At 44.6% G+C, this 24,721-nt stretch overlaps 1 protein-coding gene across 1 annotated transcript in view; it reads right to left on the bottom strand.

Annotated features, from left to right (window-relative positions):
- LOC310791627 (uncharacterized protein) overlaps nt 1–24,721 on the bottom strand; it is a 75,843-nt gene that overhangs the window by 33,163 nt on the left and 17,959 nt on the right. The window contains 1 exon segment of the mRNA XM_083653290.1: nt 53–288. Coding sequence (XP_083509416.1) covers nt 53–288 — 236 coding nt within the window.

Raw genomic sequence — 24,721 nt, 5'->3', positions numbered from 1 at the left:
TGTTTCCTGGTTTTAGAAATGGTGACAACAGTAGACAGAACCCCAGTCTTACATTGTGCAATGCTGGTTGGACTGGGTGTCTGCAGTCCAGATCTTGTTCTGGACTTGTTTCTACACTGGGGACAGGTTGAGTCTTCTGATGAACCGGACTGGGCCAAGTATGAGGTGATGCACTGTCTGCAGAACCTGTGTCCACAGCTGGTAGAGACTGGATCCTTCAGAACCCAATGACACAATGCACAGCAGGACAGCTGCTGCTTCACAACACCTTGACTCCTCTTCCTCTTTCTGTGGGGATGAAGGCAATTTATTTTGACTGATCAGATGAAGATTTAATTAAAAAAGAAATTTGAAGGAACACACCAACATTTTGGGAGATTTGCCTATTTACCATATTCCCGATAGTAAAACGAGAAGATAGACACCCTTCTCTTACCTCTTACCTTACCATTAGAAACTAGCCCTGCGTCCCTCCTGCTAACTAAAATGGTAATGAACGGTACAGCAGCCTACCCCATTCAGTCACCAAAAATACACATTCCAACAGCGCCAAAACACTCATGTGTTGTGACTCGTGTATAATCCAAAATTACGAGAAACGGTCAATACATCGCCGGAAGTACTGACGATTGTACAGAGCGTGCATACACCTCAGTCAACGCAGAAGTAACGTTAGTTCCACCACGTTAGTTCCACCACGTTAGTTCCAGCTATGTATTTGCTTCATAAATTCTCTGTGGCAAATAGGCGAATCTCCCAAAATGTTGACATCTTCCATTAGACAAAAGGGTAACACTTTACAATAAGGGTACATTAATTAAGGGTTAATTAATGCTTAGTTAATGCTTAATAAGCATGAAGTAACATGAATTAACAGGGTTAGTAAAGCTTAGTAAGCCTTGATTAACCCTTAATTAACATTAACTAATGTGCATTAAGTAAGGGTTGGTTAATGCTTAATAAGCATTAATTAACACACCGTAATTAACATGACTAGTAGTGCTTAATAAGCATCCATTAACCCTTAATTAACGTTAATTTGAGGTTTGCTGGTTCCGTTTCTTCATGTGGCCCTAATTTATATGCATGTTCTATAAGCATTACTTAACTGTAATTAACCATATATTAATGCTGTTTGTGACCCTTATTGTAAAGTTGCAAACATATATCCCTTAAGTAACACTTAATAAAAGCTTGAGTGTGCCTAATAAGCATTACTTACCTGTAACAAACCATGTATTAATGCTCTTTGTGACCCTTATTGTAAAGTTGAAAACATGTATGCCTTAACTAACACTTCATTAATGCATTAAAGTGCTGAATAAACATTACTTATCTGTAATTAACCATTTATTAATGCTCTTTGTGACCCTTATTGTAAAGTTGAAAACATGTATGCCTTAACTAACACTTCATTAATGCATTAAAGTGCTGAATAAACATTACTTATCTGTAATTAACCATTTATTAATGCTCTTTGTGACCCTTATTGTAAAGTTGAAAACATATATGCCTTAACTAACAGTTCATAAACAGATTAAAGTGCTGAAAAAACATTACTTATCCGTAATTAAGCATTTATTAATGTTCTTTGTGACCCTTATTGTAAAGTTGAAAACATATATGCCTTAACTAACAGTTCATAAACTTATTAAAGTGCTGAAAAACATTACTTATCCGTAATTAACCATTTATTAATGCTCTGTGTGACCCTTATTGTAAAGTTGAAAACATCCCTTGAATAACAACAAGCGTAAGAGTGCTGAATAAGCATTACTTAACTGTTATAAACCATTTATTAATGTTCTTTGTGACACTTGTAAAGCTGAAAACATGTATCACTTAAGGAACATTTCATAAAAGCACAAGAGTGCTGAATAAGCATTACTTAACTGTAAATAACCATCTATTAATGCTCTTTAACAATAACAGCGCCCTGGAAGCCGAATCAACAGCCCTCGGAGCAGAGCTTCCGCAATTCCGTTATGATGCGTTGTGATGTGCAAAGCGTCACAGCTGAACGTTTTGCCAGAGGATGAACTGGGAGCTCTCAGTCTGGAAAACATGTAGCAAAGGTAAACATTGCCCATCTGCTTATATCAACAAGCATTATAATGATACAAAGTGAGTTGATAATCGGTAAATGAATGCTCTTTGATGACTGTAGCATATGTACTGTAATTCTGAATAATAATAATAATAATAATAATAATAATAATAATAATAATAATAATAATAATAATAATAATAGAATATTAATATAAATGAGCATGGACAAGTACCAGATTTTCAGAATGACCAGAGCCCTTAAAAATGTATGACAGCAATGAAATTAGACAACACAGAGTTTTGGCTTTTAGCAAGATTATCTTAGTAAGAGTTAGATGAATTTAAAGCCTTTTGTTTGTAAACATGAATTCAGTACTTCAGCTTTTCACAGTTGACAATTTATAATTCCCCAAAAATAATAAAGTGCGCCCACAAATAAAATATGTTGTCCCTTCAGTCCAAAAAATAAAATAAAAAATTGTTTGGGGCCAAAAGTCGATGGGTGTCTGTACGCGTCCCGATGAAGTTCATCCGCTGGACTGTGTGTGTAACGACCGCTCCAGTCGTACAGCAGGGTAGTCCTTGACGCTACTGCAGTGAATGTGTGGATTGCTCTTCTAGATGCTCAGTGGTGGCTCGCCATCCCAGTCGACTGGGAGATCTGTAGTCTCGCTGTATTCCCCTGGATCCTGGGATTCATCCTGGAAGTCCCCGTCTACAAAAATCTGACAAGGTCACACCATTTCTCTCAATTACTATTCTGTAATCAAATCAATTGGTACAGGCTACAATATTTATAAAATTTGTGTAATATCCCAGTAAACCAATAGTAATTCAATCTACAAGCTACAGTGTAGGGATGTTCATCAATAATCGATAATTGATAGTTGAGGAATGAATTCGATCACGTGGAATTTTTATCGATTTTTGTTTTTTGCGGACTAGGTTTGGGTGGAATTTGTTCCTCCTCGCCCCACTCCATTGCACAGCCGACTAACGTGAGGTGGAGCTTCATATAGCCTTTAGTTTAAAACAAAACTGTTTTAAACATGGGGAATTCACAACGGCATGCGCCGCGGACACAAACAAACGCACCCAGTGGTCTGTGGACCTCAGCGAGGCTGTTATAACTATGACATTTCGCACACTTCTCTCCTAATTTTCAACAAAGTGTGAGTAGCGGTACACGTGTTTAAGTGAATTCAAGTCATTTTATTTGTTTATAATGTTATGAACTATGAAGTAGCAGCAGTCAGCATGGACTCAGCTAGCCTTTAGCTGCTAACGCCCACCTGAATCAATTCACACTCATCTTGGCAAATAATAATATCCACGCGTCGGACTCTGAGAGCAGCTGGATGGAACTCGACCATCAGGACAGATGAGGTTTTTGTCACGAGTTTATAAGCCTGGAAGCCGCGGCCGGTGAGCTGCCTGAGTTCTACTTTCAAAATGTGAGTACAGTAGCCTAGCTAGCTAGTGTAAAGCTTCTGGCATACTCTTCGCGCACGCGCTGGAGGCGGGGCTCCACGGAGGGCGCTCGCACTCTGCGCAGGCCAAAACAGAACATAGTGAGTGCTCCAGAAATGGCGGCGATCAGTGCCAGGCAGTCTGAATGAAATTGAATGTAGCGTTCCCAATTCTATATATTAAATTCTAAAAAACGACCCTCAACATTTGGGAAGGCTTAGCCACACAACTAGTTCGTTATAATCGAACATCATGCTTTGAAGGCGACTGTACGACGGTGAGGACTCAATCACAGCAGATATCCGCTGATAGCCTACCACGGAGTAGATCTCACAGGCACAGGCAGCAAAACCCGACGCGCTGATAGAAAAATCTCCATGGACGCGCCGCGCTGCGCTCAGGCCTCGCCCCCCGACACGCCCCGTGCGATGACGTCATAATCGCTGCGCGCCCTATGCGCTTGGCTGGGCGCAAAGTGTATGCGAGAAGCTTAAAGCTTGTGGCATACTCTTCTTATACCTGGCTGAGAACGCGCAACAGACCAGAGTAAAAAATGAATAAAAAAACATTATTATTATTATTACGCTATCGATAATCAATCGTTTATTTTCCCGAATTTCGATTATGGAAATTGATTCAAAATGAACATCCCTACTACAGTGACAATAAAAGGAATGTATTATTGCAGTAAACCTACATATAACTTACATTTGAATCTCATTTTAGTTGTACAACAATGTGTGGATCTATACTTTCAGGTATCAAAAGTGCAGTTACATTAATTCATAATTTAATCAAACAAAATGTAAATTGTGTAAATGTAATTCAAGTATCAGGAACTGCAGATACAGAGTAACTTTATAAACAAAATATACGCATTAGATAATGTGCTTAGTCACAGAACCATAGTTACTGTAACTAGTAACTCATATAAACAAAACAGAGGGTGATGGACCCTGGAGGCTCCATCACCCCGGATCCGCCGAGAGCCCCAGGCACAGAGAGGAGGTCCATCCCCACTGCCTGCAACACCAACCCCGGAGCCGCTCCCCCTCATCCCAACAACGACCACCACACCGAGGATGCTGCTCACGCTTCCTCTAGAGCCTGTCCTGATGCAGACGACAGCCTTCATCCCAGGGGAAAAGATGTTACACCTGGACCTGCTGGGGATCGTGATAAGGATAGCTTCCACCGCACCCCCCTCATCCCCCCCACGAATGCTGTCTCTTTTGATGCTCCGGTATGTGATACCCTCATTATCGGTGACTCTATTGTACGCCATGTCTCTGTGTCGAACTGTAAAACCAAATGTCTTCCAGGTGCTAAAGTCGCGGATTTGGACACAATGTTGCCGCGTCTGATGCCGGAACTTTCTCAGATTGATACATTAATTGTTCACGTCGGCACTAACAACATCGCTGATGAGAAATCAGAACTACTAAAATCTGAATTCATTAAGCTTATAGAATGCCTTACATGGACTGGCAGGAACTTTATTATCTCCGGACCTCTGCCTCGCTTTCGCTCAGGCGGGATGAAGTTCAGCCGTCTTCATCAGTTACATGTATGGTTAAAGGGTTTCTGTTCATATTGGAGTGTTCCCTTTATTGACAATTTCCTACTGTTCTGTGACAGACGTGATCTGTTTAACGGAGATGGGCTTCACTTAAATAAGAAGGGAGCTAGGGTACTCTCCGCTAATATTAAATATTCTCTGAACTCTATTCAATGGGAACCAAATAACAAATGATACATCTCTAGCTCAAGCCCCCCAGTCCAGCAAAACTCTGATGGCATTGAGTCTGCCCCCCAGTATGGGCTTGGGCTTTCATCAGATTTTATTTCATTTAATTGTAATTTTTTGTCATGTCTTATGTCGGCTCCCTACTGTATCGAGCCACGATCAAATTTTAGTATTGATAATAGTGTCCTTGGAATTACAGTCCTGGCCCCCCACGCCACACGGCTCCCCCGCCATGCATTAAGGCCGAGGGGAATTATAGAGGGAAACCTATTAGTTGTCCCACTCGTTCCTGCTCAATGTACTCCCCCCCTTAATGCTAACTCCAATTCTATCGGTTTGGGGTCCCCCCAAGAACTTCAAGCTGCTAGCGGCTTGACGTTCTTGCATTTAAATGTCAGGAGCCTGTTGCCCAAACTAGATTTCATCAATGTTCTGATTATTGACGCTGCCCCTGACATTCTTGTTATTTCTGAGACCTGGCTCTCTAGTAGAGTCCCTGACTCAGACGTAGCCATAGGTGGGTATAACTTTTTTAGAATAGACAGAAAGGCAAAAGGGGGAGGTATCGCGGTATATGTTAGAGACCACATGGTCACCCGTGTCTTAGCTGCCTCTTCAATCCCTAAACATTTTGAGTGTATTGTTTTAGATATCTGTGTGGGAGGCGATACTCACCTTGTATTAGCGGGTGCATATCGCCCACCCTCAGCGCCAAAATCAGCCCTTGACGATCTGGGGGTGATTTTGTCTAAATATGTTTCTTCTGAATTGATTATTTTGGGAGACCTGAACCAGGACTGGCTCTCTGAAACCTCTTCCGACTTGAAACAGCTCTGTTTAGAATTGGATTTGTCACAGCTCATACTCCACCCCACCAGACCAAACACAAAGAACCCTTCCAAATCAACACTAATAGATATTATTTTAACGAACAGACCGCATAAATACCAGAAGAGTGGCGTCTTTGCCCAAGGTATTAGCGATCATTGCCCCATTGCTTGTATTAGACAAACTAAATCCGGTAAGTCCAGGGGTCACTTTATAAAAAAGCGTGATTTTAAAAATTTCATCGATCAGGGCTTTTTACACGACCTCTTTTATTCCGACTTGGACAGGTTGTGCTTAGTTCCAGAGCCTGGACTAGCTCTAGAGCAATTCACCTCTACCTTTAATTCTGTCATCGACAAGCACGCCCCATATAAAAAACTTAGAGTTAAAAATCGCTCTAGTCCCTGGTTCACAAGCCTTGTTAAATCAGCCTTACGTCTCAGGGACTTAGCCTGGTCCAGGGCTAGATCCACCAATAATCCTGTTGACTGGCTAAATTTTAGAAAATCCAGAAATAATTGCATTAGATTAGTCAGAAAAGCAAAATCTGATTTTTACATGGCCTCTCTCGATAACGCACAGGGGAACTCATCTAGCTTCTGGAAAACTTTCAAATCACTACAACCCACATCCAATCACGCCCTCCCCCCTCAGATCACTGTTGGAAATGCAACCATTTCAGACAAACAACAGATGTGTGATGCCTTCAATCATCACTTTATCTCCGCTGGCTTCCTGTTCGACAGGCTCCACACCACTGCCCCTCCTCTGGTCCAAGGCTCTGCACAACCTGCTGAACACTCTCCTCCTCCCTCCCCTTTTGCTGACCGCTTCTCATTTAGGCCAGTGAGCGTTTATGAAGTGCTCAGAACGCTTAAGAAATTAAATGTCAAGAAATCTAAGGGAGAGGATGGAATTGCTCCATTTTTCCTGCGCCTCGGTGCCCAGCTGATTGCTGCCCCAATAGCTCACATTTTTAATTTAACATTTATTTCGGGTAAAATTCCATCTATTTGGAAGACAGCTCAGGTCACACCTCTATTTAAAGGTGGCGACCCGAGCGATCTAAATAATTACCGGCCTATCTCCAAGCTGTGCTGCCTGGCCAAAGTCCTTGAAATTTTAGCAAATGAGCAACTCCGTTTATTTTTAGATACATACAATATCCTTCAATCACACCAATCAGGGTTCAGACCGAGACACAGCACTGTTACCGCCACATCCCTTGTAGTAAATAATGTATTGAAAAGCCTTGATGACCGTCAGCACTGTGCGGCTCTTTTCATAGACCTCTCAAAGGCATTCGATACAGTGGATCACAACATTTTACTGAAAAAACTGTGCTCCATCGGGCTGGACAACCTCTCAGTCAGGTGGTTTTCCAGTTACCTGTCTGGGAGGAGACAAACAGTTGGTGTTGGTGTCACACGATCTGGGTCTTTGAGTATAGGTAAGGGGGTCCCCCAAGGATCAATTTACGGTCCCACATTATTCACTATTTATATTAATAATATTTTCTTTCCTTCTGAGCACTGTAATGTACATTTTTATGCTGACGACACAGCTGTGTACTGTACTGGAGCGACACCTGCACAGGCAGTCACAAGGCTTCAGACTGCCTTTGACCATCTTCAGCAGGCCCTGTCTGACATGAAATTGGTCTTAAATGCCAAGAAAACAAAATGGCTGATGTTCTCTAGAACCTCTACTAGTAATGAAAATCTGAGTATCCGCACAGTGCAGAACGAGCCAATTGATTGTGTTTCTTCCTATAAATATCTTGGTATTTGGTTGGATGCGAAACTTTCTTTTCGCGTTCACATTGACCATCTAACAAAGAAATTAAGGAGGAAAATTGGTTTTCTATACAGAAACAGATCTTGTTTTTCTCTCTGTACCAGAAGAGCAATTGTACAGTCTCTATTATTGTCTGTCCTGGATTATGGGGATGTTGTGTATATGCATGCCCCACCTACCATCTTGAAACCCCTTGATGCTGTGTACCACAGCGCTCTGCGCTTTATAACAGGTGACGGTTATTTAACGCATCATTGTATTTTGTATGATAAGGTGAACTGGCCCTCCCTGTCATCTAGACGAAAGCAACATTGTCTCTTGTTTATTTACAAGGCTATGATTGGACAACTTCCTTTGTATTTGTGTTCACTTCTAAATCAGGTTAATACAAATTATCAGACACGCTCACGATCTCACATTAGACTGTCAGTCCCGCGAGTGAGATCTGAGCAAGGTAAGACTGCATTTTCTTTTTATGCACCAGATGGATGGAATCGGCTCCAGGACACTTTAAAATTGGAGCAACTGATCTCCCTGGAATCATTTAAAGTACTGCTCGAAAGCACTGTATGTGAAGAGTGCACTTGTTTTATCTAAACTGTTTTATCATCTCTGTCTGTACATTTCTGTATGTGTTCTTTGTAACAGGGCGCTCTTGTAAATGAGAGTTCGCTCTCAAGGGCCTTTCCCTGTATAAATAAAGGTAAAATAAAAATAAAATAAAAATAAAAATTAGCTAGCAATGTGCTTAATCACTCCTTGTACCACCACAACAAGAGGAAATACGCCAAAAATTAGCCTCAAACAATCACGACAACCAGTGACAGCTATACCAACATTAGCATGCTAGCTAGCACATTAGCACAACACAGAACACATGTATCAAACAGAAACGAATTTAAAACTCTAAACGTACCTGGTTCAATCAGGAGAGGCCAGTTGGTAGGATTAGACAAACTTTATTTAGCAATCGGCGTGCATGGCAAATGCTTTGGCGCTTGACTCCATTGGCCAGTGGCGCTGCTCTTGAGGCAGAGGAGGGCGCCTGCATGGGCTAGGAGATCCCCCCCCCGTGGGGGATCAGGAGTCAAGACTCGTTGGTGGTGGACTGGGGAGGTGGGTGGGGCAAAACAACGCTTCGGGGCCGGCTTCAAGGGAGATGGACTGCCGTGGGCTGCTGCTGCTATGGTAGGCCAGAGAGAGAGAGGTGACGTAGGACCCTTGCTATATATATGAGGATTAACTGACGTCATGTTTGACGTCATAGCAGACGTCATACTAGGATTTTTTGACCACGTTGAGATCGGATTACGCGTGAGTGGCCTTCTGCTTGAACTATGGTCTGGAGACCTCACTTCAATCAGGAGAGGCCAGTTGGTAGGATTAGACAAACTTTATTTAGCAATCGGCGTGCATGGCAAATGCTTTGGCGCTTGACTCCATTGGCCAGTGGCGCTGCTCTTGAGGCAGAGGAGGGCGCCTGCATGGGCTAGGAGATCCCCCAAAAGGAAGATCTGATTACCGGAGGTTAATTGAGATCTGCAGGCGCCAGTAGTTGATTGCACTATTCCGGCCTTCGACCTTTTTAGCGGCTTACAGCTATTTGCGGCTGGCGCTCCCAACTCGGTCGGGCCTTCGATCTTGCTTTTCCTGCCTTCGACCTTTTTAGCGACTTACAGCTATTTGCGGCTGGCGCTCCCAACTCGGTCGGGCACCTCGTGATAGCGCTTCCCAGCTTAGCCTACCTGGCCGCCTTGGCGCTTCACGATTGTACTTTTCCTGCCTTCGACCTTTTTAGCGACTTACAGCTATTTGCGGCTGGCGCTCCCAACTCGGTCGGGCACGTGATAGCGCTTCCCAGCTTAGCCTACCTGGCCGCCTTGGCGCTTCACGATTGTACTTTTCCTGCCTTCGACCTTTTTAGCGACTTACAGCTATTTGCGGCTGGCGCTCCCAACTCGGTCGGGCACCTCGCGATAGCGCTTCCCAGCTTAGCCTACCTGGCCGCCTTGGCGCTTCGCGATTGTACTTTTCCGGCCTTCGACCTTTTAGCGGCTAACGGCTATTTGCGGCCGGCGCTCCTAACTCGGTCGGGCCTTCGATCTTGGTACATTAGAGTTTAGCTTGGCGCTTCCCGGCTTGGCCTACTTGGCTGCCTTGGCGCGACTACCCTGACTTTTTTGCTCTCTCTTTCTCTTTCCCCCCCAAAAATGAGCCGGGGAGTTTACTGCGCCTTGCTGGCGCCGTGCTTTCGGGGAGCCACCACCAACGAGACATTTTCTTCATCGGCACGGAAGTCCGGGACATTGTTTGTTGCCATGCTCACCGATTTAAGGGAGGAGGGTTCTTTGGGCCGCCAGTATGGCCGCCTGCTCCGGGCGGATGTAGCTGGAGAATGCCGATGACGACCAGCGGCCCATTTGCTGGAGGGAGGCGGAGGACACTCCTTGCTCGGCGGCCGAGGTGGCCGCTCTGATCCTGAAGGAGTGGCTGGAGTATTTCTTTGTCGGGAGGTTGCGTTGCTGGAGCGTTTGCCTGAGGTGCAGGGTGAACCAGGATCTTGTCATGTGGTGACAAGGTGCGATGAGGAACAGGGGGGCCGAGGGGCCGGTCCGAGGCCTGAGCCTGACGTAGTGAGCCATGGACGAGAAGGGGCAGAAGGGGGAATTGTTCCGGGCGATGACGATGTGCCGATGAGGGCCAGCGGCCCGTTTGCTGGAGGGAGGCGGAGGGCACTCCTTGCTCGGCGGCCGAGGTGGTCGCTCCGATCCTGAAGGAGTGGCTGGAGTAGTCCTTCGTCGGGGGTTGCATTGCTGGAGCGTCTGCTTGAGGTGCAGGGTGAACCGGGATCTTGTCGTGTGGTGACAGGGTGCGATGAGGAGCAGGGGAGCCGAGGGGCCGGTCCGAGGCCTGAGCTTGACGTAGTGAGCCATGAACGAGAAAGGGCAGAAGGGGGCTAGTGCCTTCCTGTATGCTATTGTGTGCTGGGGCAGCGGGGCTCTCTGGCTGCGGTGTCAGAGAAGAGAACGTTGTCCAGGCTACGCTCCATCGTGAACAATGACTCGCGCCCACTCCACGGCGTGCTAGTCGAACGCAGGAGTACGTTCAGTGAGAGACTGATTCCACCTAGATGCAGTACGGAGAGGCACAGGAAATCATTCCTGCCTGTGGCCATTAGTCTATTTAATGCCTTCCTTAAAGAGCACCTCGGAGACGCTCAGTCTCCCTGAGACTGAGCCAGCCGATAGGTTAACTGTGCCTGGCTGAGCCACGTGTGGCGTATAGGGCAAGCCAACTTAATATAGTCCCGGGTGCAATAATGATAATTGACACGGAATGTATACTTACCTGACGTGTTTTGTATTTTGCATTTGCGTTGCATTTACTACTGTTTATTTTATTTTAAGCTATGTGTGTACTGTGAGCGAGCTACTGTAACCTGTCCCGATTTCCCCTCGGGGATCATTAAGTCATTCTGATTCTGCTTCTGAAGAAATGCCAGAGGCATTTTACTTTGAAATTCGTTAAGAACAGGAGGTGGTGTATTAAGACCGGGTAGCTTAACACGGAAAGACGTCAGCATTCCCTGGGCCGTCTGGCTTCGGTCCGAAGTTATGCAGTAACACTCATTCTAGCTGATGCTCAGACAAGCTCCGTGGGCCAGGGGTGTTAGAATGGCCCCTTGCGTGGTTATTATTATTATTGTTGTAATTATTATTATTATAATTATTATTATTATTGTGACTCCCGCTGGCCATTTGCCAGAAGCGATTTCCGCTTAGGCGTCGGAGATAGGCAGGCTGAGATGCCCGCTGGGTAGAATAGTCAGATCGCAGGCCAAGCGCACGAGGTAATCAATGACTCCACGCATGTCCTTCATGTCTGTTTTGACTTAATGCCATCAGGAAAGCGCTTTAGACAGCCTGCCTGCGAAACAAGCAGAAGGAAGTTTGGTTTGGTTCCAGAGGCCATTCGACTGGTGAACAGCCACAGTACGAGAAGTGGTCAGTTTATCTAGACTAGGTCTGTACCTTGACCTTTTGATTTGAACCCTTGAACAAGTCTAATATGCACTTGGATTGTATTGACTGAAATTAATTTGTATTGATGTGACACCTATATTCCTTTGTGGTGTTGGATACACTGTAATCAGGGATCTTGCTTTATCAGTGTCATTTATTGTATTTATTGTCTTGTTTTTTGTATTGTTTTTGGATGTGTACAGAGTACAGCTTGTTTGCAGTATTCATGCCTTAAATTGGCCTTTGCGGGACTAATAAAGTTTTTTTTTTTTTTTTTTTAATAAATTGAATTGATTTTACTGGACTGGTAGATTGCCCGTTTAAATGCTGAAGTACTGATACTTTCCTCATGGGTCCTTTCGCGTCCACGGGTGACTGGTCCTCCGGGGTATGCTCGGTGTGCTGTGGTCGTCAACCCCGTCCTTGGTAGAGCAGGTAGCTCTTGAGAGAGGCGGGCAGGGGCAGTCCGTGGATTCCGCTCGGGCGGTCCCTTCCTAGAGCCGCCCGCACGGAGCGCCTGCACAGGTCCATCAGAGGGAGGGGATCCGGATCGAGTCCGTTTATGTACCGGATTCGTATTTCGCAGTGTCACTATGAAACCTAACGTCCCCTCGTCCATGTCCAAGACGACTAACAGAGCGAGTCTGGTATTATGAAGGTGTCGTCGGGCTCCAGGAAGGGGGGTGATAGTGGAGTTGTTGTTGTTTTTTTTTTAAGATTGTTGTTCAGATAAACCCCCTCAGATCGGCTAAAGTTAAGAAATTATCATTGTCATCATCACAGGAGCTTCCTAATTTAATTTATCAGTCACCATCAGTCACATGGGGTTGATTGAGAATGAGAAGGCAAGAGTATATAGTGCCTTTTTGAAAACGGCGCTGCGGCCATTTTGGCCTGAAATACGGCTCCTTGCTGGGGCAGAAGCTTAGTCTCCAAAATGGCGGATTGGCTGTGTGCTGTCGCATCTTTACGATAAAAGGTCTCTGGTTACCGTTTCGCAAACACCACAACAAGGAGGGAGACAGCTACTTTTCACACTCTGTTTTGGATTAAGAGGATGTCCTGAAGTGTGACGGTGGATTAAAGACTTGATGAAAAACGTCATGTGATCTGGTGGATTATAGTCTTCGTGACAGAAAGAACAGGATGGAACATGGATGCCGAGTGCGACTTTCTGCTTGACTGCATGTAACGTTAAACTTTTATCGTCCATGAATTCCTGGGAGTGCTTATTCTTTTCGTGAATGGATTATTTTACGTCGCTGGATTTGGAAGGGAAGCAAATTGCACTACATTTCAGCTGTTGCCGCCAGAATGAACCGTTCGCCCCATGGACCTTTCGGTCTGCCCAGAGTGCCCGAGATGCCACGGCGCTCCGGCTTCAGCGCTTCTCCAAGCCGGTTCCCGTCAATCACCGTGAATCTGCCCGGCGGCCTGGGGGTCAGTGCGACCAGGAAGTACGTGGCGTCTCGCGGCGGCCCCGCGGCCTCCATTTCCCCAGCGGCTCCCGGCTCTGGGGGCGGCTGCCTCTACTGGTCTTCGCCCGCGGCCTCTCGCACGTCCGCGCCGATCGGCCTCTCCCTCCGGCACGCTCGCACGCGTTCTTGGGCGTCCGCGGCGCGGCGCTTCGTCTTCTGCTCTCCTACCGGGGCCGTCGCAGTGGCGCGCGGGGGGCTATGTTGGCAGCCTGTGGTCCGGTCGCTTCGCCAAACGTCTTCGTCAGGCACCTCGGAAGGCAAGTACGCTCCGTGGCCGGTCCGGGACAGGGGACCGATGACTGAACTCGACATGCCAGGAATGGGAATATCCACGGGTAGAGAAGGCTTGTGGGTGCTGATTCGGTCTGCGGATCTGGTGCAAAACAACGCTTCGGGGCCGGCTTCAAGGGAGATGGACTGCCGTGGGCTGCTGCTGCTATGGTCGGCCAGAGAGAGAGAGGTGACGTAGGACCCTTGCTATATATATGAGGATTAACTGACGTCATGTTTGACGTCATAGCAGACGTCATACTAGGATTTTTTGACCACGTTGAGATCGGATTACGCGTGAGTGGCCTTCTGCTTGAACTATGGTCTGGAGACCTCACTAGGCTGCTTGTTACTAAAGGGTATAAAATGTCTTGCTTCTAGGTCATCCTTCCTCTAGGCTGCAGGTTCAGAGTTTAATCTTTTATTTGTTTTCTTTGGTGAGCTCTTGGCTCCGTGGCGCTCAGCTTGCAATGTGGTATCGAGGTGTGTGTGTGTTACGTTCTCAATTGTCCGATAAACACGGGTGCGTCAGATTAGTTCCGCCTCTAGACTACGAGATTAACGGTAGGACCAAAACAAAAATAAAATTATAGCGGGCAAGTCTCAACGCTTTGAGCTTAAGGCTTTGAGCTTGACTTGCCCGGCCACGACTCATTGCTGCGCAGCAGCTATAATTTTATTTTTGTTTTGTTCCTACCTACCGTCCTACCGTTAATCTCGTAGTCTAGAGGCGGAACTAATCTGACGCACCCGTGTTTATCGGACAATTGAGAACGTAACACACACACACCACATTGCAAACTGAGCGCCACGGAGCCAATAGCTCACCAAAGAAAGCAAATAAAAGATTAAACTCCGAACCTGCAGCCTAGAGGAAGGAGGACCTAGAAGCAAGACGTTTTATCCCCTTTAGTAACAAGCAGCCTACCAGGTACGTTTAGAGTTTTAAGTTAGTTTCTGTCTGATACATGTGTGTGTTGTGCTAATGTGCTAGCTAGCTAGCATGCTAATGTTGGTATAGCTGTCACTGTTTGTGGTGATTGTTTGAGGCTAATTTCTGGTGTATTTCCTCTTGTTGTGGTGGTACAAGGAGTGATTAAGCACATTGATGCCTCTGTTTTGTTTATATGAGTTACTAGTTACAGTAACTATGGTTCTGTGACTAAGCACATTATCTAATGCTTATATTTTGTTTATAAAGTTACTCTGTATCTACAGTTCCTGATACTTTAATTACATTTACACAATTTACATTATGTTTTATAAAATTATGAATTAATGTAAGTGCACTTTTGATACCTGAGAGTATAGATCCACACATTGTTGTACAACCAAAATGAGATTCAAATGTAAGTTATATGTAGGTTTACTGCAATAATACATTCCTTTTATTGTCACTGTAGTAGGGATGTTCATTTTGAATCAATTTCCATAATCAAAATTCGGGAAAATAAACGATCAATTATCGATTATCGATAGCATAATAATAATAATAATAATGTTTGTTTTTTTTAAACTCTGGTCTGGTAATAACTTTGCGCGTTCTCAGCCAGGTATAATGGCGATGCCGCTGTGTAGTAAGAATATCAGACACTAGCGCTGTGGCCAGGTAAACAAACATGTTACATGTCAGGTTACATCAGCGATCCTCAAAGTCCGGACTCCGGTCCGCATCCGGACCCAGACGCCGTCCTATCCGGACCGAGCCCTATAACGCTTAGTTCACACAGACAACCTACGCCTTGCCTTGCCTCAACCCACGCCTACGCCGAGCTGGGCGTGAACCTGTTACACGCTTTTGCAATCACACCGCACGCCTTTTGCACGCCGAACCTGGAGCCGAGTCTCAAGCGCCTCTCCTCTCTCCCGACTGTATTTTTTCACGTGTTGTCCAGAATTGTCATGGGTAGCCTAGGTAAAATAAATCTGATATATTTAATGTTCTATTGATGCTGGATATGTATAACCAGGTCTGACTATAGTCAGACATTTTAGAGAGGTGATCTTGCAAGAATATGTGCTGGCACAACAACATTGTCCATCTTGCTTCTTCGGTCGCTATTCTCTCTCATGAAGATTTGTTTGCAAAAAAAGGGAGAAAGCCCCACGTGATAGCCACCCGTCAATCTCTCTCTCTCTCTCTCTCTCTGCTCAACACGGTTGTAGTAACCATGTAGTAACCTCCATTTTATTTTGAAATTCAGTTGACTTTGCCATTTCCCACGGATATTGTCGCGTTTTTCTTTCATGGCTTGACAGAAGAAGCCTGCCTGCACGCGCCTTGTCAGCTTGAAAATAGAACTCACGCCTAAACGATAAAATCGGCAAGGCACAGGCAAGGCGTGGGTACATGCAGGGTTCACGCTGAGGCGCCCCGTGTACACAGCCTCGTTGACTAAAACGGACGCCTATTTAAAAGCGTGGGTAAAGGCAAGGCATAGGCAAGGCTTGGGTCGCTGGTGTGAACCCAGCCTAACCTATAAATCATTGAGAATTGTTACATTTCACGGAGCTTTTCTTTTTTAACCGGCACATGCTTTTCTACCCTTTACGGTACTGGTTTATCTGCCAGGAAGCTCACAGACCAATGCATGCGCTGTAAATCATCACACGTGATGCTACTCAGCCAATCAAATATCCGATTCGATTCTGCCTGTTCCAGTCGGTTCCAGTGCTGCAGGCGAGAGAGTGTCAGTGACACATGGACGAAGTAGAGACGAGAGACTCGGAGATATGCGAGAGATATAAGTCATTTCACATGGCGTGCTCGAGTAGACCGCAAAAACAAAGATTTTGTTTTAATCCGGAGCAGGCAGACTCTTAGCTGTTCATTCATTGTTGTCACGGGCAGCTCAAAACCAGGCAGTATGTCTCATTATGAAGTGCGATGCGATCCTAACCTGTCTATGAAAGCGTCACACGAGCAAACACACTCAAATCCAGACTGAGGGCACACTCACACATTCACTGCCCAACGGCATGTGACGTTTGCATTGCGAACGATCGATAGACAGACAGACAGACAGACCGATAGATACATAGAGACAGACATTGAGACAGCCAGATAGATAGATAGATAGATAGGGAGCTCACTTCTCTCAAGAGAAAAGGTGGAGTTGAGGGAAGAAAATATTTTCTTTCTCAAATTAAAGCACTTTTAAGATGCACATTTTCCCAAAGCACTCTGTTGTATGTTATTTTTAAATGCAGCCATTATTTTACTTGAAATGAGAAAATAACATGTATTTATTATTAGTGTAGGCTAGTTATTTATAATTAATCCAGTTAAATATGAAAACTAAATAAACATTGTTGATGTTTATTTTGATTTAACATAGTTGTTGACTACATACAGACATTGTACCATTAGGCTACTGCAATCAGGACATTTTCTCTAACTGGACCTCTATGAATTTTAATTGAGTGCCCCTGGGTTACATGATGTAAGGCAGGGGTGGCCAAACTACGGCCCGCTGCCCGTTTTTAACACTTTGAGTGCCACGGCCCTTGGGCAAAAGGTTGCTTGCTGTGCCACATAGGCCGCAATGCATTTTAAAACAGTCATATAATTTCTTTAATAATTACTATGTAAACACTGAACACGCACAAATAACGATGAGACTCTCTTCTATCACCTGCAAAAAAAAGTTTATTGATCCCATTTTCCGTTCTTTAGTTATGAGCCGGAGAAGATAGCTTGATTGAACGAAAAACAGACCTTTTTTTCTACGAGCTGAGATAATGAGCCTTTTGTGAAATTAAACATTTCAAGCACATCACTGACTCTGAAGCTAATTTTCTGATGTAGTCACACCTCAAAAATAATTTCCTTCAATAAAACAGTGAAGGCCAGGGAATTTTGTTTGGCAGAATAATATTTTTGAGCTGTAACCAGCAGCACTGGCCCCTGCGTGCGCTGCTGGTTACAGCTTCCTCCTGTGTCAAATGCCATGTAACCGACCCTTCCTCCTGTAATCCTGTCCTGCTGTCTGGGTCTGTCTGGGTGAAGTGTTGTATGGTGCTCTGCGTGCCCCCCCCCCCCCCCCCCCCCCAACTGCACACGCCTCCTCCTGGGTGTGTCTGGTGGCTCTCTACTGAGTTTGCTCTGCACAGTGAAGGGTCCGCGACATCCAGCATTTTTACAGCGTTCCGCGTGTTTGTCACGGGCTCCTATGCTTCCAGTTGAGAATAATAAGACAGATTATGCGGATGTGCTGTGGCAGCGTACACGGAGGTGCTCAGTTGTGACAGCGGATGCTGCTGCTGCGGGCACAGCTGAGCTGGCGTTGTGCTCGTTGTGCTTCATGCACGTCGATGCATACGGACGGATGCGATGCGATTTCCTCCTTTTCCCCAGCGACTTCTTCTGTGTGTTTTGGCTCCTTTTTCTCTGATCAGGAGAGTGCTGTCGCCACCTAATGGGTTTGTAAAATAGGTTATCGACCTCCAATAGCTACAATATTGTTAGAGGCGACGTAAGAAGCTTAGATCGACACCCCCCCCCCGTCAAAAAAACAATTTGGAGTTACTGACGCCATTTGGCGTCGCTGGCACTCTACGGTAAATTTCTAATGACGCCATATGGCGTCGCTGGCACTCAATGTGTTAAGTGGCCCGCCATGAATTTAGAAAAAAAAAAAAACGTTTTTTATTTTTTTTATTTTTTTTTGCTAAAAACGTTTTTCCGTTTTTCTGTTTCAAAGTTTAAAACGGAAAACGAAAACGAAAACGGGGGGAAAAACGGAAAAACAAAAACATTAAGAAAAAGAAACTGAAAAACAAAAACAAAAAAACTGATTCCCCCCATTTCGTTTTTTCAATTTAAAACCATTGAAAATGGGTTATACTTGGGCACCCTGACCTGGTCTATTTATTAAAAATATATATATATATACTGAATTCATGTTTAATACTAATGTTATGTTAAATTATCTCTGTCTTAACCTGTTGGCACAGGAAAATAAAATTTGATAACATACAGAAATACCCATTGTAATAGGTGAGCGCATCAATAAACTATGTGTCATATATTTATTTAGGTAGAAATAAAAGGGTTTTCTGGTCCAATTTTTTTGCCGCGAAAACTGACGCGCTTAATAGTGTTTGGCCCGCGACTCCTTATATTTTTCTGTATGCGGCCCACAACCAAAAAAGTTTGGCCACCCCTGATGTAAGGCAATCGGCGTCTTCCAGCTTAGCTGACAGCACAAGAGTCAAATCAACAGGCCTGAGCTCGGCGCGTCCTTACGTCATGAGTGCGCCTGCGGTAACGTTGACAACCACAGTCACACAGCCTTACACTAGCTAGCTAGGCTACTGTACTCACATTTTGAAAGTAGAACTCAGGCAGCTCACCGGCTGCGGCTTCCAGGCTGATAAACTCGCGACAAAAACCTCATCTGTCCTGATGGTCGAGTTCCATCCAGCTGCTCTCAGAGTCCGACGCGTGGATATTATTATTTGCCGAGATGTGTGTGAATTGATTCAGGTGGGCGTTAGCAGCTAAAGGCTAGCTGAGTCCATGCTGACTGCTGCTACTTCATAGTTCATAACATTATAAACAAATAAAATGACTTGAATTCACTTAAACACGTGTACCGCTACTCACACTTTGTTGAAAATTAGGAGAGAAGTGTGCGAAGTGTCATAGTTATAACAGCCTCGCTGAGGTCCACAGACCACTGGGTGCGTTTGTTTGTGTCCGCGGCGCATGCCGTTGTGAATTCCCCATTTTTAAAACAGTTTTGTTTTAAACTAGAGGCTATATGAAGCTCCACCTCACGTTAGTCGGCTGTGCAATGGAGTGGGGCGAGGAGGAACGAATTCCACCCAAACCTAGTCCGCAAAAAACAAAAAACAAAACAAAAATCGATAAAAATTCCACGTGATCGAATTCATTCCTCAACTATCAATTATCGATTATTGATGAACATCCCTACACTGTAGCTTGTAGATTGAATTACTATTGGTTTACTGGGATATTACACAAATTTTATAAATATTGTAGCCTGTACCAATTGATTTGATTACAGAATAGTAATTTAGAGAAATGGTGTGACCTTGTCAGATTTTTGTAGACGGGGACTTCCAGGATGAATCCCAGGATCCAGGGGAATACAGCGAGACTACAGATCTCCCAGTCGACTGGGATGGCGAGCCACCACTGAGCATCTAGAAGAGCAATCCACACATTCACTGCAGTAGCATCAAGGACTACCCTGCTGTACGACTGGAGCGGTCGTTATACACACAGTCCAGCGGATGAACTTCATCGGGACGCGTACAGACACCCATCGACTTTTGGCCCCAAACAATTTTTTATTTTATTTTTTGGACTGAAGGGACAACATATTTTATTTGTGGGCGCACTTTATTATTTTTGGGGAATTATAAATTGTCAACTGTGAAAAGCTGAAGTACTGAATTCATGTTTACAAACAAAAGGCTTTAAATTCATCTAACTCTTACTAAGATAATCTTGCTAAAAGCCAAAACTCTGTGTTGTCTAATTTCATTGCTGTCATACATTTTTATGGGCTCTGGTCATTCTGAAAATCTGGTACTTGTCCATGCTCATTTATATTAATATTCTATTATTATTATTATTATTATTATTCAGAATTACAGTACATATGCTACAGTCATCAAAGAGCATTCATTTACCGATTATCAACTCACTTTGTATCATTATAATGCTTGTTGATATAAGCAGATGGGCAATGTTTACCTTTGCTACATGTTTTCCAGAGTGAGAGCTCCCAGTTCATCCTATGGCAAAACGTTCTGCTGTGACGCTTTTCACATCACAACGCATCATAACGGAATTGCGGAAGCTCTGCTCCGAGGGCTGTTGATTCGGCTTCCAGGGCGCTGTTATTGTTAAAGAGCATTAATAGATGGTTATTTACGGTTAAGTAATGCTTATTCAGCACTCTTGTGCTTTTATGAAATGTTCCTTAACTCATTCACCGCCAGTTTAGGACTGCCAATATTTAGCACAGGCCAAAGATTTTCATGATTGTTGGTCATCTTTCAAGACCCACAGTAAATTATCTATTAGCACCAGAGTGATTTGCAATACCTCAAAATGAAGATGTACGTCTCTGGGTTCACCAGGGAAAAAAAAGTGAGCTTTTAGCATGTTCTGTACTCTACTTATAGCCATTTATATACACCCTGTTTTCACCACAAAGGTCTCTCTGAGAAGGCAAATAGGAGAAAAAGGCATTTTTGTAAAGAAGACATTCTTAGGCAGATCTCGCTCTCAATTCTTTTATTTTGAACTGTATTGACATCAGACATGTAAATACTATTCGTTATGACACAAATGACAAAAACATAAAATATATATATATATATATGAAGTGCTTTTTTTACATTCAACAATAGTTTACTCAGTGTGAGTGTGAATGTGTGTGTGCGCGCGGGGCCCATGTGTGTCTCTTTACATTACATTTCGTCATTTAGCAGACACTTTTATCCAAAGCGACTTACAATGTCACATTGTCAACATTAGTGGAATCAACTGTGGAACATCATCTACACAGATACACCCTTGCAGCAGTAGAGTAAAACATCAATGGTTTCTTTTTTTTGTGTTTTTTTTTGTGTGTTTTTTTGGGGGGGGGGGGTGAAGAAGGGGGGGAAGATGCTAGATGGGGGAGGGGGTTTGGGGTGGAGAAGGGGGGGGGAGATGCTACATCAAAAGGGTTAGTTCAGGAGGGACTCAAGTGGAGCTTGAAAAGGTGAGTTTTTTTTTCAAAGGTGGACTCACTGAAAACTAAAAGAAAAAGTTGAAAAAAGAAAAGAAAAGGAGTTTTCAATCTTCGGCGAAAGATGGGCAGGGATTTGGCCGTCCTGACCTCAGTGGGGAGTTCGTTCTACCACTGAGGGGAATTTACTCTATGTCACAATATATCGTCCCACAATATATCGCGATATCAAAACGTGACAATATGTATCGTTGAGATGAAATCTCATATCGCGAGAAAAATAAGCTGAACATGGTGGCACTGATCTGCATCTGATTGCATGCTCGCTCTCCTTTTCATTGCTTTGTTTGAACAGACGAGGGACGTTACAGACACGGAGGATGAAAATGGTGAAATTACTCAAATTAGCGTGAAGGATGCCCCCTCAACTTACAAATCGATCGCAAAAAATATCGTATCGTATTGTTATCGTGAACCCAATATCGTCTATTGTATCGTATCGTGAACCTAGTGTATCGTGACACCCCTACTCTTTATAGTTCAGGGTGTCATGGTAGACCTCAAAGCAGGGGACCCTGCACAAGGGGATGCGGCAGAAGTGGCACTGGAAACGTGTCTCCTTTCTCTTTTTGTTGCCCAGACACACCTTGCATTTCTTAGCTGGGTTGTCATTTTTGGGGGTGGGGTCATTCCTCACAGGGAAATGCTTTGCCAGGTTGGCAGACAGCCTACTCGGACGGTCAGCGTAGGGAACTCTATGGAGCTTTGTGGCAGTGTGTACGCCTGTATCAGACTCTGCTGGAACGCATACATGGTCTTTACTGTGCCCTGTGGGTTTTTAGCTCTGTATAGGACGAAAGCGTTGTGGAGGCAGATTTGGAACATGTACAGAACAAATTTAGTTGTCCATTTATAAGACTTCCTGATGAACGGATAGTACGAAATCATTTGATCCAGCCTATCAACACCGTTCATAGACTGGTTGTACTCTACCACAGAGACAGGCTTCTCCTTCACCACCTTCCCCCTCACACCTTTCTTCCACGTCAAGACCGGTCTCATCTCGTTCTGGTGAAATGTGGATACCATTCTCACAACATTTGTGTCCCGCCATGCCAAGCACAGAACCCGGTCAGTGTGGAAGGCAATTCTGCCCCCTGGTTGCAGGGTGGCCTTTTCCGCATGGTGGATAGCTGGTGGTTCTCCTCTATGCTTTCGCAGTGTGCCACATACATGTGTCCCCAGATAGCAGGATATCACACATGTTTACAGAATTATAAAAGTTATCCATGTACAGTTTGTAGCCCTGCTGTTCCAGCCCCAACAGGAGACCACACACTGTATCTACAAGAGATTTACCGTCTCCACAATAAGGCATCAAATTATAACAAAATCCTGTCTGGGACTCACATAACACATAACTTTTGATCCCGTAACGCACAGGTTTCTGTGGGTTAAAAACTTTGAAGCTCAATCTGCCTCTCCACAGTAAAGTTCCTTCATCTATTGAGATGTTCTGGCCTGGCTGGTAGAGTTCCTGGAACTTGTTCACTAGCATGTCTAAGACTGGGCGGACTTTATACAACCTGTCATCATTGTTTCTCACTGCTGTGTTGTCAGTAAAATGCAGGAAACGCGTAATGATCTGGAACCTGTTTCGGGACATTGTCTTTCCAAAATAGGGGGTCTCCAGCACCTCGTTCGTGGACCAGTAACTCTCCAGGTCAGGCTTTCCAATGAGCCCAGTCAGGAAGAGGAGCCCTAGGAAGGCCTTCAGTTCAGGAATGTCAACAGGATTCCATGCATCGAGCCTTACACTTGTTGCGCCAGCCTCAATTGTCTGCTGTGCATACAGGTTGGTCTGGTCCACAACATACTGCAGCAGCTCTTCAGTAAGGATGAGTTCCAGGAAGTCCACTGGCTTGTCCGACTCCAGCGCAGCAGCACTGTTGAGCAGGCCAGGAACAGCAGTGAACGGGATGTCCTCTGGCTCCCACGGCACTTCATCCATGCAGTACCATTGCTGCTCTGGATACAGGATAGGTGTTATAAAAATATAGAAATACAAATACATTACTATAGCACACTCACACACACACAAGCTTGTAGATCAGCTATATTGGGCAAAGAGGGAAAATGAACATACCTTTGGTGTCTTTCTTTTTCCCCTTCTTGGGTTGCTGTCCCTCCATTGGCTCTCCATCTGCACCACGGCCTGTAAATAAAGAAATACATACATTACAATACAATTTACAACACACACACAACATGTATAATTGTGAGCTTGTAGATCAGCCATTTTGGACAAAGACACAAAAGAGGGACAAGATCTTACCTTTTGATCTCGGTTGTTTACTAGATGTGGGCTCATTGGGTTCTGCAACAATCGGCTCGTCCTCATCTGAAATAAAAGCAATATATCCTCAGTAAACTATATAATCACATTTAGTACAGAGAGACAGTGTATTGTACTAGTGTCTCAGTAAACTATATAATCACATTTAGTACAGAGAGACAGTGTAGTGTCTCAGTAAACTATATAATCACATTTAGTACAGAGCCAGTGTAGTGTACTAGTGTCTCAGTAAACTATATAATCACATTTAGTACAGAGAGACAGTGTAGTGTCTCAGTAAACTATATAATCACATTTAGTACAGAGACAGTGTAGTGTACTAGTCTCAGTAAACTATACGATCATAGAATGCAGAGACAGTGTAGTCAGTAGTCACACACACACACACACACACACACACACACACAGATGACATCATCACTGGGACTTTGTGCGTGAAGCTGGTACTGGTACTGTCTGTACAATATGCATATATCAACAACAAAATTACTCCTTACCATGATCATCGGGGTCCTGTCGCATTGGATTCCAGTCTTCCTCGCCCTCGACATGGACAACTGGCAACGGTGTGACCATCTCCTCTTCAGATGAATGGGAGCTTGATGGCTGAGAGTCAAAGTCACTTTCCATGTAATCCCGGCGCGTCTTTGCACGGCGCAAATGCGCCCTGGAAAATGGCTCCTCCTGGGGAATCATGTCTGTTGTTGTGTTGCCCTCGATCTCCTCCTCGTCACTAAGTTCTGACTCCGTCTCGTCTCGCAAATGCGCCCTGGAAAATGGCTCCTCCTGGGGAATCATGTCTGTTGTGTTGCCCCCGATCTCCTCCTCGTCACTAAGTTCTGACTCAGTCTCGTCTCGTTCGAGCTGGGACACAAGAGGCTTGGGTTTGGGACCAGGCGCTGGAACCGGATCGATGGTGGTCACGGGTTTGACTACCGAGAACATCTCATCCAGTGTCCGCTGCCCAGCAGCAAGGCCAGCAGCAAGGCGAA

This window comes from Poromitra crassiceps (assembly GCF_964638095.1).
Source record: "Poromitra crassiceps genome assembly, chromosome: 16".
Taxonomy (NCBI): Eukaryota; Metazoa; Chordata; class Actinopteri; order Beryciformes; family Melamphaidae; genus Poromitra; species Poromitra crassiceps.
This window is presented reverse-complemented; position numbering and strand designations above follow the sequence as displayed.